This window comes from Paroedura picta, chromosome 7 (genome assembly GCF_049243985.1).
Source record: "Paroedura picta isolate Pp20150507F chromosome 7, Ppicta_v3.0, whole genome shotgun sequence".
NCBI lineage: Eukaryota > Metazoa > Chordata > Lepidosauria > Squamata > Gekkonidae > Paroedura > Paroedura picta.
This window is the reverse complement of record NC_135375.1, coordinates 74,282,500-74,297,880: the sequence shown is the minus strand read 5'-3', so window position 1 is coordinate 74,297,880 and position 15,381 is coordinate 74,282,500. Positions and strand designations below refer to the sequence as shown.

General features: G+C 43.6%; 1 protein-coding gene and 1 long non-coding RNA gene across 2 annotated transcripts in view; one reads left to right on the top strand and one right to left on the bottom strand.

The window, feature by feature from the left end:
• Nucleotides 1-6,106: 6,106 nt before the first annotated feature.
• On the bottom strand, nt 6,107-15,065 carry LOC143841149 (uncharacterized). The gene is made up of 4 exons (XR_013232584.1): nt 14,846-15,065; nt 9,707-9,978; nt 7,812-8,031; nt 6,107-6,542 (listed from the first exon to the last, which is right to left on the bottom strand). It is a non-coding gene; the product is annotated as an uncharacterized LOC143841149 (long non-coding RNA).
• The window catches only part of ERMP1 (endoplasmic reticulum metallopeptidase 1), a 40,656-nt gene continuing 40,027 nt past the window's right edge, over nt 14,753-15,381 (top strand). The window contains exon 1 of the mRNA XM_077344961.1: nt 14,753-15,369. Within this exon, the coding sequence (XP_077201076.1) occupies nt 14,768-15,369 (602 nt within the window). The 5' untranslated portion in view covers nt 14,753-14,767. The remainder of the gene's footprint in view (nt 15,370-15,381) is intronic.

Below are 15,381 nucleotides of genomic sequence, written 5' to 3'. Positions count from 1 at the left end.
TACAGTTTGCTCTAAAGCAGCCATCATGGATATCAGCTAGGTGACAAGTTTACAGACCCTCCCTGGACTCTTTAGATTAGATTAGTGAGATGGCTAGCTTGCTTCTCCCTACTGAAAGCCAGGAAAGATATGACTTGTTTCACCAGTTCCCATTCTTTCTTTCCCTGTTGTTAGAACCCAGATCCCTCCACACTTTGAGGGGAAGTTTTCCTGCAAACACCCTTCTCCAAGATCGTCTGTGTACATTGCTTTATAATCATATTGCCTGGCTGAATGTTCAAAATGATGCCAGTTGCATCCAAACTGACCAAATTGCACAGTCTGCTCTCAAGCAGAAATGAAATTGTCCATGCCACCCTCATGCCATACTTCCATGCTGCCTGGACTCCTTTAGTCAGGCCACTATGAGCCTGCAGAGAGCTGTTGACCACTCACTCTTTCTCCCCATTCAAAATAGCAATGCGTATCAGCAGGATAATAGGGTTCCTAAGAGCTTCTAAAAGCTATGGCAAATCTAGACAGCATCCTAAAAAGCAGAGACATCACCCTGCCAATGAAAGTGCGTCTAGTCAAGGCTATGGTAATCCCAGTTGCAATGTATGGCTGTCAAAGTTGGACCATAAGGAAGGCCGAGCGTCAAAGAATTGAGGCTTTTTAACTCTGGTGCTGGAGAATACTCTTGAGAGTCCCTTGGACTGCAAGGCGAACAAACTGGTCAGTCCTAGAGGAGATCAGCTCAGACTGCTCTTTAGAAGGCCAGATCCTGAAGATGAAACTCAAATACTTTGGCCACCTCATGAGAAGGAAGGACTCCCTGCAGAAGAGCCTAATGCTGGGAGCAATTGAGGGCAAAAGAAGGGGACGACAGAGAATGAGGTGGCTGGATGGAGTCACTGAAGCAGTAGGTGGAAACTTAAATGGACTCTGTGGAATGGTAGAGGACAGGAAGGCCTGGAGGATCATTGTCCATGGGATCACGATGGGTCGGACACGACTTCGCACCTAACAACAACAACAACAACAATAAAGAACTTCTTAGGAGCTATTAATGTTATCATTGCTAAAAGCTTCCTTCTTTCCTTTGCCTGGCAAAATTCAATTAGGAATATTGCTAACAGCCTGCCACACCTAGCCAGCATCCTGTCCCATAATCTACGGCTTGTCAAGAAACCACTTACACTTTTAGTCTCACCCAGGCAATGCAATCATGGTTTTGTCCCTTTTCCTGGGAAACCCACTGAGGAGCTACCAAGGGCAACCACAGGTATTCTTCATATTTTGGGAACCTCTGGAGTTCTTCCCAAACCAGACAAAACCATTGCATGCGTTGCAGTTTTTTTATCATACAAACAATTACTACAAGTGCATTGTTTAGGGGCTACAGTGTCCAGCCTTAGCTTAGAGATACAAATTTGCTATTTAAGCCATACTCCAGAACCCCTCTGCATGTGTGTATTCTTGAATCCAATATACACATCCCTACACACTTGTAGGCTTCACCTTTTGCCAGAGATGTTTTTCTCCCAAGGATTTTTTTCTTTACATTTCTTTTAATGAAAATAAATTTCCTTTATTTTGGTCTGGAATACACTGGTGAGCCTGTTGTTACCCCTCTCACTAGCGAAATTCCTCAAGTCAGTCTAATTTGGGTAACACTGTCACACCCGTTAAAAATTTCAAGAGATAACAGCTATTTTCATTTCAAGTACAGGATCCCTTTTTACCTCAGAGCTAACCCCATATGCCAACCATTCTGTCTTTCTACCAAGTATAACTAATCCATTTGTTCTTTGGCTCAACTAAGTCTAAGACAAGGGCCTTTGATGGCAGCAAATATAAGTAGGAAACACTTAGGAAGGCAAAGAGGCAACATAACACTCATCATCTCAAAACACTACAGAGCAATGCCTTACTGCCTTTACATGTGTTACATTTTAAGGGGTTCCAAAAAGAAGCAAAACTTATAGCATTTCACTCTCCATAAAGGTGCAAGTTTGTAGTTTGGGGATGTTTCTGGGCTTTGAAAGGGGAAAAATAGCTGGACCTCAAAGTCATTAGGTATCCCATTCATATTTCTATGTCTGAAAACTACTCAGGTATACTTTCTTCCCTTTCAGAAAAAAAATGCATCACTGCATAGAGAGGGGGTGCTGTATGAAAGAGTTCTTTGTCAGCACCATAGTCACAACTAATGCATGTGATGATGAATCCAGTCTATTTTTTTGCTTAACCATAGCCTTACTGGCCATTCAGGATACTGAATGTCAAAGGTCAGTTATTCTTGTGGCAAGAAGGACAGAAGACATCTGTGTGGAAGTATTAACAGAACAGGCAGTTACAGAAAATAGTAGGAAGAAAATAATTGAACTGCTTATAAACAAAACTTGAATGACTGATCTTGGTAATGCTGGACCACAAAACGGGGCCTCAGTCATTTATTTCATATACTTGTATCCTGTCATTTAACCATTCAGGTCTTCAGGGTAGCTGACAACATCTAGATGACAAAATCTTGGTAGAACTTTCATAGGAATATGAAGGAACTTAAAAACAACATCTGGGGCGGAAGACCAGGTCTTCTCCCACTAGAGATACCAGCCTTCTACTTGGGACCTGGTAATCCCCTGGAATTAGAACTCATCTCCAGACTACAGTGATCCATTCTCTAGAGAAAAGGCATGTTTTGGAGGGTGACATTGAACCCCACTGAAACCTCTGTCCTCCCCAGGCACCACCCCCAAATCTCCAGGAATTTCCCAACCTGGAGATGGCAACTCTTTCCCCAATCCCCAGCTAGTGGTGCAGGGGGACCTGACAACCCTACCTGCCAACAGTCTTTTCATACACTTCTATTGTGCTTGATAGCCATCAGCATGACAACCCTCATTGATGATCAGTCCACACTTGTTCCACTTACATTCCATTTTTAACACCAGTAGCTGTTTCCTGCTGTTTACTTATTTCTGACTTTAACACATTTTGCATATATTTTTTGTTGTTTTTGTCCCAGATGTCAAACGAAACAAAACAGAAATCAAATAATGTCTTAAAGGCTAACATTGTTTTCCAGCATAAGCTTCTGAGAACCAAGAGCTCACTTTATCAGACAATTTTGCTACAACAAATAAACAGGGTGTGGCAGAACAGGCCTGCTTCAGCTTGCAGGCTCTACTCCACCCAGCCCGCTCCAAGGAGTTGTCTTCTGTGGCAATCTGAACATTTATATTATGTTCACAAAGGACATTGACTTGATTGTCCTCTTGTGGTGCTAGGGTATCTGAACAAATAGATACTATCTATAGCATTTTACACCTGTGACAAATACAAATAATCTTTAAAAGTTACTAGTCCACGGCCATTTTTTCAAATCTATTTGCATATCATGGAATCATAGAGTTGGAAGGGGCCATACATCTGTCCAACCCCCAGCTCAATGTAGGATCCTGTTAATTTTGTACACAGCAATGGCTATTTCCCTTATAGGCAGTTTGTACTCAGCACTGATGATTAGGCAAACGGCTATTTCTGATCCTGTCTTACTAAACTTAAAAGGATTTGTAATAACTAACACCATAGAGTGACTCCATAAATATAAAATACATTGTCATGGAACCTGCCCTCCTGAGTTCCATGGGCTGATGTGTGCAAATAATCAGAGACTTTGGTAAAATTAATGTTTATTATATTTAGAAGAAAAGTTTAGAAATAATTCAATGTAATGCAACACAACACAAAAATAATTAAAATCTAACTTTACTTGTTTCCATGTGGTCCTCTTCTTAGTTACATGAAACAAAGCAAGCCTCAGCTTAAAACAATTCATTGCACAGTTATTTTTATAGCGCTGTGAGGCACATGAAATTACAGTTAGCTTCTAAATTCTCTTCAAGGTCAAGGTATCCCCTGTGCAAGCACCGAGTCATGTCTGACCCTTGGGGTGACGCCCGCTAGCGTTTTCATGGCAGACTCAATACGGGGTGGTTTGCCAGTGCCTTCCCCAGTCATTACCGTTTACCCCCCAGCAAGCTGGGTACTCATTTTACCGACCTCGGAAGGATGGAAGGCTGAGTCAACCTTGAGCCGGCTGCTGGGATCGAACTCCCAACCTCATGGGCAAAGCTTTCAGGCGGCTGCCTTACCACTCTGCGCCACAAGAGGCTCTAAATTCTCTTAGCCAGGCCCAAATTTAACTCTACAGCCCAGGAAGGTCAAATGGTCCCCTAAGACCAATCCAGTCAGGACTCAGACAGGAAAAGCCAGATCATTGCACACACCACTCCTCTCCCATCTTGTAGTTCATAGGTCCTGTCCATAAACAAGATAGTGTTTGGGAAGCTGGGGAACCAGCCACAGGTTTGACACCTGCATCTTAAATCATGCCAAATTCCAGGCAATAACTCTGAAGGGGAGGAAGGGAGGGATTTCCCTTCCAATCAACACTATGGGTCGGTATGATATCTATCACATCTTTCAGCTGTAAATTCTCTACTAAAATAGGAAGGAATTGGGGTAAAAAGGTGTGAACCCTGTCATAAATCTTCCAGATGTTGATTCTCTATGCAATTTATTAGAACAGAATTAGCAGACCCCTCCACATTTTGAGAGGAAGTCTGCCTGCAAGCACCCTTTCCCAACATTGTCCCTACATGGCACCACATTGCCCTGCAATAGCCTCACCAGGCTGAAAGGTACAAATGGATGTCAGTTGCATCTGAAGGAACCAAATAGCACTGTCTGCTCCCAGGCTGAAATGGAACTGTATGCACCAGCCAAATGCCATGTTTCCAGGAGCTGCCTGGGTTCTTGGGATTCAATCATTGTGGGCCCCCATTACCTGACTAACCACAGACTTCTCTCCCTGTTCAAAATAGCAATGTATATCTGCAGGACAATAGAGCTTCTAAAGGTGTTACTAATTCTGTCACCCCTAAAAGCTTCCCTTCCCTCCTCTTACCTCCAAAATACACCTAGTTAGCATCCTGTCCTACAATCTCAGGGTTGTCAAAAAAACCATTTCATTCAGGTAATGCAATTATTACTTTGTCTCCTTCCCTGGGAGATCCATCATAAGTCCACCAAGAGCAATAACAGGTATTATTTCTATTTTGAGAAACCTCTGAAGTTCTGCCCAAGGTTTTATCTCAAACCAGACAGAACCATCACATGCTTTCCAGTTTCTTTCTTATACACACCTGAAGTGCATTGTTTCAGCAGCTCAGACACCTAAACTTAACCTAAATACAGATTTCCTATTTAAGCTGAACAGCAGCACCCACCTGAATGTGTGTGAGAGAGGGAGCCAGTGTAGTGTAGTGGTTAAGAATGGCAACCTCTAATCTGGAGTACTGGGATTGATTCCCTACTCTTCCAGATGCATCCAGCTCTCTCAGCCCCACCTACCTCACAGGATGACTGTTGTGGGGAGAAGAAGATAAAGCAATTATAAGCTGCTTTGGGACTAAATTGGGTAGTGAAAAGCAAGGTATAAAAAACAACTCTTCTTCTTTCTTGGATATCCTACATACACTGCCTGCTCAGGCTCTCCTATTTTTCCGAAGCATTGTTTTTTTCATCCATGGATGAAAAAATGATGATAGCTATAATTCCCTTCTATTCCCTCTCTCATACCTGTTCAACCCTGCTTCCTTTAGTTTAAGTTTGTGTATGTGTGTTTCATTGCATTTTTGTGTGCATGTTTGTTAGTTACCTTTAAAATGGCTTTTCTTAATCGAAAACACTTTTATTTATTTTGATGATCTGGTTCATTTTCAGAGCTGCATTTCAGAGAGCCAAAAAGAGTATAGCAACAAGAGGAATGTAGTCTGCAGCGGAGAGAAGAGCAAGCAGAAACATTTAAGTACATTTCTTTGTTCTCCTTTTTTGTTTCATTCTTCTCCTTTGTTTATTATCTATCTACATTCAATTGTCAGCCTGTGGGCAGTGCATTTCTCTGTGTCTCTCCATAGGGTGCCTAGCTTTCAAGCCACATAGAAATATGTAATTATTTCTTAAAGGCTCTAGAGGGAGCTCCAGTATTACTTCTTGTTTTCTTTCTACATCTTAATAGGATTGTAGGAAGTTTAATTACAAAGTTGTTAGCTTCTGGAATGCCTGGCTTTTCCAGGAATTTTAAAAGGCTGCAATATAGACTCTTATTCAGGTAGGGCCATGGGTGAACAGAAAGAGGTTTAACCTTTTTCCACCCCAGATGGTTACACAACTGAAACCAATTCTTCACAGGTCTCTTGGGATAGTGTGTTATAGTCACAGTGGGTACTTAAACATCAGATGTTATCACAAGATCAAATACTGCCCTAACCACATTTCAGATTCTCTCAGGATTCCTTTTCAATTGTATTAGCATGATATTATTTCTGTAGGTAATAGATTGCTATGGACTACCTGCTGTCTCCTCATCTAGGTTTACCAGCTGCCTGAAGAAAAATTGCCTTGTCTCTTTAATGTGATGTTATTCACTAGATGATGTTCTTTCCCTCCATGCCTTGATAAGCTTCTGTTTTCAATTTCCACACTGGAATCCCCTACAAAATAGACAGGAGTTTCTTTTTTTTGCCAAACCTTTTAGCAACTTTGCTAATTAGCTTTGTAAAATATTAGCCACATGAACAATCCAGGATGAAAAGAATGTATGCAACTTTCAAGAGTATTAGGATTAGGAATAAAACTTAGTTTATAAAAATTAGTTCAGGGTTAAACATTGCTTATGTTTGCTATTTTTACAAATATAAAAATCTCCCTTTCTGGAGCTGTGTACTAGAGATAATGTATAGCTTTTAATTTTTAAATAAAACCAAGAAAGTGAAGATTAATAACATTATATAGGATGTACTAGTAGTACTACTAGCAGTACCTGAAATTCTGAACCCCTATTCAGACCTGTATTTGCAAGTAAGTGATTATTACAAAGATACCAAAAAGTGCTTTGTTATGTAAAACAAGCTCACCCTTCAAAGACTGCCTTGATCTTACCATCTGTCAAAGAAGGGGGTCATATTAAAAATTTTAGATTTGCCAGCACCTGAGTTCTGACTGAGTTCATTTCATAATACTGTGATACATCAGATGCCATCCCACTTCCCACAGCCATTATAGGGATTGCTGGTCAGCTCAGAGGGGTAGCCAAGTTGGTCTATTGCAGCAAAACAAAAGTTTAAAGGTAAAGGTATCCCCTGTGCAAGCACCGAGTCATGTCTGACTCTTGGGGTGACGCCCTCCAGCGTTTTCATGGCAGACTCAATACAGGGTGGTTTGCCATTCCCTTCCCCAGTCATTACCGTTTACCCCCCAGCAAGCTGGGTACTCATTTCACCGACCTCGGAAGGATGGAAGGCTGAGTCAACCTTGAGCCGGCTACTGGGATTGAACTCCCAGCCTCATGGGCAAAGCTTTCAGGCAGCTGCCTTACCACTCTGCGCCACAAGAGGCTCTTAAACAAAAGTTTAGTAGCACCTTAAAGACAATATTTATTCCATCATGAATCTAGACTAAGGTGACCATATTTTAACATTGGTAAAGCGGGACACCACTGACTGGGGGGGAGGGGTCTTGATTAAAGATTTGGTCTGTATGGAGCAGCAAAAAAATTTATAGAATGCATAGAATGCAAAAATAGTATTGTAATATATATTTTTAAATTTCAACATAAGTACAATTTGCCAGGTGCCCCCAGATGTCCCTCTAAATGTGGGACTATCTGGTCACCTTAATCTAGGCCTCTAAATCTTTTTTGCCAATACTATTGCCAAGACAAGTCTCCCCCATCCCATAATTATGCATTTGAGCTTCCCTACCTTAAATGCAGAACTTTACATTTGTCTGTTGAAATTGATGATGATTTTAGCTCAGTTTTCCAGCCTGCCAGATCATCCTGTATCTTGACTGTGTCTTCTGTTGTATTCCCAATTTAGTATCATCTACAAATTTAGTAAGCATCCCGTGTTCCTTCATCCAAGTCATTTATAGAGATAGAACTGCACAGGGCAGTTCACAGAGGCACTCTGATTGTCGTTCCTGTTCAAGAGGAGGAAGAACCATTAACAAGCACTATTGGGGAGAGATTTGTCAACCAGTTACAAATCTTCCTAGTGGTAACAGAATCCAAATTACATTGTACCAACTTATCAACAAGTCTATCAAAACCCTTACAGAAATAAACTATGTCCACAGCAGTCCCCTGACCCAATGAACTAGTAACTCTCTGAAAAAAAGGAGACAAGGTTAATCTGACAAGACTTGGTCTTGAGAAGCCCATGCTAGGTCTTAGGAATCACAGCTCTCCTTTCTAAATGACAGAACAATGCTATGCACTCAGAAGTAAATTCTACTATGTTGTACAGTATCTACTTGCAGGAAAATGTACTTAAGATTGCATCGTATGTCATTCTACATACAACAAAAGAACGTGGGAAAGCACAGGATTACTACCTAAACTCCAGTTCAGGTTTGACTGTTAGGTCTTTTGCACAAAACAGAGTACCCAACACGCTTAAAAAAAAAAAAAGCAGATTGTGACAGGCTGTTTTAATCAACTTTATTGTGGGGACATCTTATTGTAACCTGCCATAAGCCATTTGTCCAGGAGCAGTGGGTAATAAATTACATAGCAATTACAACAACTGAGAGAGCACAAAATCTCTCCTCAGATTTTATTCAATCAGGTTCTTTTAGCAAATAAAACTTTCCCCTTAGTTATAAGTAGGGATGTCAGTCCTGCTTTTGCTCTTTTCGCCATCACTTGGCTCATTCGTGCAAGCAAAGTTTGGTGTAGTGCCAGTGAGAGCCAGTTTGGTGTAGTGGTTAGGAGTGTGGACTTCTAATCTGGCATGCCAGGTTCGATTCTGCCCTTCCCCACATGCAGCCAGCTGGGTGACCTTGGGCTCGCCATGGCACTGATAAAACTGTTCTGACCAAGCAGTGATATCAGGGCTCTCTCAGCCTCACCCACCTCACAGGGTGTCTGTTGTGGGTAGAGGAAAGGGAAAGTGACTGTAAGCCACTTTGAGCCTCCTTCAGGTAGAGAAAAGCGGCATATAAGAACCAACTCTTCTTCTTCTTCAAAATTCCTAGTGCAATGGGGGAAATCAGCATAGGCTCCATGATGTCACATTGGTTGAACCATTGGATTTTGGGCACATAATAGAGCTGTCCCCAGCACAGTGACATTACTTGCTTGTCTTGCCCAGTGATGTTGCTGCATTGCTGACAGTGTCATGATGTCATTGTAGAGGTCTACCCTCCCTCAGGTAAGCTCTCATTGGATGCCACCCTCAGGTTGGCAACCCTAATTATCAGAAGTGGTTTAAGGATTTGTGGGGCCTGTAGCACCAGAGCCAGTTTAAGGATTTGCAGGGCCTTAGGAAAGTACAATTGTGGCAGAAGCAGCCAGACAGGGGGCAGACAGGCCCCCCAGTGGAAAGGGGTGTCACTCCAAGTGTCCTTAAAGAGGGAAAAGGGGAAAGGCCCCTGGAAGCGCAGGACCTGTAGCGTATGCTGCATGTGCTACAAGGATAAACCAGCCCTCCTGATTACAAGGTATATTTAGGATGATGGATGTAGAAGCTTTGGGTTCACTGCTGTAAAGTAAGTTTTGTGGAGAGCAACTGGAACACCGAGGGTAGAGTCAAATTTTAAAAAGAAACATTTTATTCATGTTCAGAGAATGATAAGAACAGCAGCTCAGGCTTACCAGAAACAGTCACAGGAGAAGCCTGCCTGAAGCACTAGAGTTAGTTAGTGGATATAGCAACAGGTTTCATGTCAAAATGCCTTCAGTTATGCAGTCACAAGACAAAATTATACCAGGTCTGCTCCTCTTCCAAGATAGGCCTCACAACTGGGCACTGTGTCCTCTCCCAGAGGTAGAGTTGACCCGGTTTACCACACTACCAGAGCTGCACACACAACTGCCTGTTCCCTTGTATATCTACAGTCTCTTCCAACGGATGAGAGTGCTGGTTCCTGAGAAGGAAAAAAGTGACGTTCTTGAACACACACTGAGCATCTATAGGAACTGGCTGATAATAACTTTGGAAGTGTCTTGCACGGAATAAATGTGTTAGACTTTAAAGGTGCCACTAGCCTTTTGTTTTATTTTACTGTGGCAGGTGGCAGACGAGAGCAGCTGCCTCTTTGTATTTTTATTGCTGTAAGTGGCCTCATATAGGGATATATATGGGATATAAATAAAATAATTGACATGACAATACTATGCAGAGCAGCTCCAGTCTAAACTCATTGACTACATAGAATTTTATTGTAAATATCTTGTAAACATTTCATTGTAAATAACTTGCCAAAAGGCAGTCACCTGACCTGACTGAAAACGTTTTGTGCAGTGAACAGTAAATGGAGGGTTATTGAATCACAAAAGAAAAAAAGCACTCTGTGTGTGCTCAGATGTGCACTTTAGCGTTGGAGCCAGGGGTGGGCATGGCTTCATGGGGTATCTCAGCAGGGTATACGTGCCAACACAGCCATTTTCTTCAGGAGAACTGATCTCTGCCATGTGGAGACAGGCTTACCAGGTCCCCTTTCCACTGACAGGGGCTGCGGGGAAGGGTAGGGCTACCAGATCCAAGTTGGGAAACTCCAGGAGATTTTGGGGGTCAAGCCTGAGGAAGTCAGGGGCCACAGTGGGATGCAGTGCCACAAAATCCATCCTCCAAAGCATCTGGAGATGACCTGTAATTCCAGGGGATCCCTAGGTCCTACCGGAGCCTGGCACCCCTGTGTGGAGATCAATTGTAATTCTGTGAGATCATCCAGGCACCCCCTTTCGACGTTATGGTAGTACATATGTCAGAACTCTCTGGTGTTTCCATGCTGAACCCCAACATAAAATTAGTGATGGCAGTTACACTCTAAATATTATTTAAATAGGGGACAGGGTAAAAGACGGAATGACTCGGAACAGGCTGGAATGGGCATTAAACAAACAAGAGATTTTTGGTGGGGGGATCACTTGGCCATTAAATTAGGGTCACTGTGGGGAGGCAGGTAGTTATGAGTTCTGCATTGTGCAGGGGATTGGGCTAGATGAACCTGTGAAGGTCCCTTCAACTCTATGATTCTCTGATTCCAAGTGTACCACAAAAAACAGAGGGATGACTTACAGACACTTGAAAACAATATTGTAGAAATGAAGAAGTGGAATTCTTACCCCTTTATTATCCCCTTCCAGGCCAAAATTCCCCTTGAACACCCCGGAATGGACATTAAACAAGCAAAAGTACCACAAAGAAATAGGGGAATGCATTACAGACATTGAAGGACAATATTTTCAAAATGAAAAAGTGGAGTTCCCACATCTTTATTAACCCTTTCCGGGCCAAAATGTCTCTGGAACTGGCTACAAGGGGCATTGAAAGAATAATAGCACCTCAAAAAGTTGTGGGATGTATTTAAGGCATGCCAAAATAATACTTTGGAACTCCAAATGCAGATATATTGTGCATATTAACCTGTTTGGGGCTAAAATACCTCCAGAAATACCCCAAACATGCTGGAATTAGCATTCAACAAACCATAGTACCTAAAAAACATTGGGATGCATTCAAGGCACTCCAGAACAATATTTTGGAAATCAAAACAGAGAAACATTGTGCACACATTAACCCTTTTCAGAAGAAGACAAGTTGGTTCTTATATGCCGCTTTTCTCTACCTGAAGGAGTCTCAAAGCAGCTTACAATCACCTTCCCTTTCCCCTCCCCACAATACCCTGGGGGTAGGTGAGGCTGAGAGAGCCCTGATATTACAGATTGGTCAGAACAGCTTTATCAGTGCTGTAGTGAGCCCAAGGTCAACCAGCTGGTTACATGTGGGGGAGTGCAGAATCAAACCTGGCTCACCAGATTAGAAGTTTGCGCTCCTAACCACTACACCAAGCTGGCATAATCAGGCCAAAATGCTTCCAGAATGGAGGGAAGGGGAGTAAGTATTCCATAGTTAAGTGGCTGCATTCCAAATTGAGTAAAGGTTTCCAGAGTACTGCTGGATAGTTGTTGCTCATGGGTTCAGAAGTGGACAGAACAAACCTTGGGCCAGCTTGAGGCTTCAGATTCTAAGTGCCTCTTCCAGGAATGCGAAGCTTCACAAAACTTGCTGGGCACATAGGGAGGCATCCCAGGAAGAGGAGCTGCAAGTTCCAAAATGCCTTTAACACATCCCAATGTTTTTTGAAGTACTATTTATGCAGTAAATCACTTCAATGGTTTTGCAGATGAAGGTCCTAGGACATACTAAAAAATAACATAGTAATTTTGTTTACATTTGATAGTGCAGCATCAGAGCTATTAAAGTAGGTAAAGGTCCATCAGTATGGAGATGTTTGTGAGGTATGGAGCTGGAATATTTCCTGACCATCCTTTCAAAGTGCTATACATTCTAGGAAGATCTGTGGATTCCTCCTGAGAATCTATATCATAATCATGAGCAACATAACTTAGGGCATTTCCACACATTGAAAAATATAGTGTTATGCCAGCAAAATTGTGTGATGCTAAAAATAATCGCGTCTCCAGCCATTCATCACCTTCTGTCTGTCTTGCTTTCATCTGCTGCCTTCTCACGCTTCTTGAACTCTGCATGCCTGCTTGAAATGGTGGAAGAGAGCGAAATGCTTTACATGGGACTCTCTTCCGCCTGTCATTAAGGCCAATCACCTTTCCTCAGCGTTTTAGGCTGGGGAATCCACTTTATACCATTCCCCAGCGAGCACTTTAAAATGGAGGATGTAGTTTGCTGCTTGGATGCTGGATGTTGGCAAAAATATGGCGTCTAGATAAGGTGAGCATTTCACTATATTTATTGGGTGCAGAATGGCCCTTAGAAACAGTGGGGCTGCCTGACAGGGATGGATCCAGGCTGCAGGAGGCCCTCCATCATTGATCTTCAGATGAAAGCCTGGTGGCAGAGCTCCATTTTGCAGGCCCTTCAAAACTGTTTACATTCTGTTAGGGCCCTTATCTCATTGGGGAGCTTGTTCCACCAGGTTGGGGCCATGGTTGAAAAGGCCCTGGCTCTTGTCAAGGCCAGGTGGACCTCTTTGGGGCCAAGGATCACCAATGTGTTAGAATGGATGAAGCGTACCACTCTTTGGGAGATGCAGACAAGCAGATGGTCCTTGAAGTACACAGGACCTGGACCATATATGGCCTTGAAGGTAAGTACCAGTATCTTAAACCTGATCTGGTACTAAACTTGTAGCAACTGCACCTGTTGAAGGATTGGGTGTAATGTGTTCAGGTAAAGAAGCGAGCAGCTGCATTTTGCACCAGTTGTAATTTCCAGAGCAGGGATAAGGGAAGACCTGCATAGAGTAGGTTACAGTAATCCAGCTTAGAGGTGACTGTTGCATAGATAACTGTAGTGAGGTGTTCTGGGGCCAAATAGGGCACTAGTAGCTTGGCTTGGCAGAAAAGGAAGAATGCCACTGGAGCTACTTAAGAAGAAGAAAAGTTGGTTCTTATATGCCGCTTTTCTGTACCCGAAGGAGACTCAAAGCAGTTCATAGTTGCCTTCCCTTTCCTCTCCCCACAACAGACACCCTGGGAGGTGGGTGAGGCTGAGAGAGCCCTGATATCACCAAGTTGAATGCATGTGGGGGAGCACAGAATCGAACCTGGCTCGCCAGTTTAGAAGTCTGCACTCCTAACAACTACACCAAACTTGAGCATCCATGGTTAAGTAAATGTAAAGGATCATGCCTAAATTACTGATTTATTGTGCAGTTTTAAGTTGCACACCATTCAGGTTTGGGAGGCGTGCTTCCTGATCTAATCTTTTCCCACCTATCCAAAGTCTTTGATGAGCTGAGTTTCATGTTACGACACTGAAACCTTTCTGCTACAGCCTCCAGGCATCTGCCTGGGGAGTCAGCCACATAGGATAAACTTTAAATATTTGAGATCCACAAGACATGAACAAATACATACATTTTTTTTCAAATTGCAATATGCACATTTGTCACAGCCACTGTTGACGTACTCCTTCTAGATGGTGGGAAGTTTCTTCTCTCTCCATAGTCAAACCAACCAGCTATGGTCTTTTTGTTAGTAGAATAAATAAGGCAGTGAGGTTGCACACCCTGATTAAGAGTAGGTAAAGGTTCATATAGGAATTACTTTACTTGAAAGTGCAGAGGAGAGACAGAGATAGCAGGTGACTACATGCCTAACAGAGAGAGAGAGAGAATCTGTGGTTTCTGAGAAGCAGGAAGTTGTCCCTAAGAGTAACAATCTGGAGACAAAGAATGACACTTAACAGAAGAGAAGGTCCTGACCTCACTTAACTATCTAACAGTCTTCTTGCTGTCGCATGCAGGATCTTCTTCTCTTCTTTGTACATCAGACATTGCCTAGCCCTTTTCCCGGTTTCCTCTGGTGTGAAGCTATGGCAAACATGGAGGGTTTTGTTCTATGCAGAGTGGGAGTTTTGTTGCTTTAACCTATGGATACAGCTGCAGGGTAGGGCACTCCATTGCCTCAGCTGCCATTGTACCTGAGTCCTGTGACTGGGTCAATATATTTTAAAATATTGTTCTTGAGTGTCCGTAATGCATCTCACTTTTTTCTCTTTTTTTCTTTTTCGCAGTTCTCTTGCTTGTTTAATGCCCGTTTCGGGCTCTTCCGGCTTTCATCCTGTCTTTAAACAGGTGACAGGTGATTAGTCGTGTTGGCCTGAGGTAGCCAAACAGAGTCCAACGGCACCTTTAAACTTTGCCGGCCTTAAAGGTGCCATCAGACTCAATGCTTGTTCTGTTGAATTGGGGCCAGACACTGAGAACGCGAGGGATACCTTGTCTCCTCCTCCTTACACAGACTCACCGTAATCCTGGTAACTGGCGGGAAGGAGGAGCAAGCGACACGCTTTCTTTCCATGTGACCTTGGGAGCTCGCTTCCTTTTAACCGGAGCGCGAAGTGAATGTGGGCCGGTCCCAGTCGAGCACATCTGTCCCTCCGTCGCCACCGTCGGCGGCGCCCAGCTGCAGCAGCCGCAGCAAGCCTGCCCAGGACGACTTGGGTGCGAATCAGCGGGGACCGGCGCTCGGGGCTCTATGGAGCGGAACTCGGCTGCGGTCGGGGCCGTGAGGCGCCTCCGCAACCAGGCCCCGCAGCAGCATCACTACCAGCCGCAGCAGCAGCGGGGACCTCCGGGAAAAGACGAGGACGGATGGCGCGGGAAGAAGCCCGATGCAGGCGGTTCTCCGAGGCTGCTGCTGCCCGAGGCACGCGCCTCGCTCGTGCTGCTGCTCTACTTGCTCGGGCTGCGCGTGCTCGTGCACGTCTCCTTTCTGCGGCTTCTGCAGCCGCCGCGAGACCCCAGGGAGTTCGATGCTTTTCGCGCCAGGTACTCGGCTGT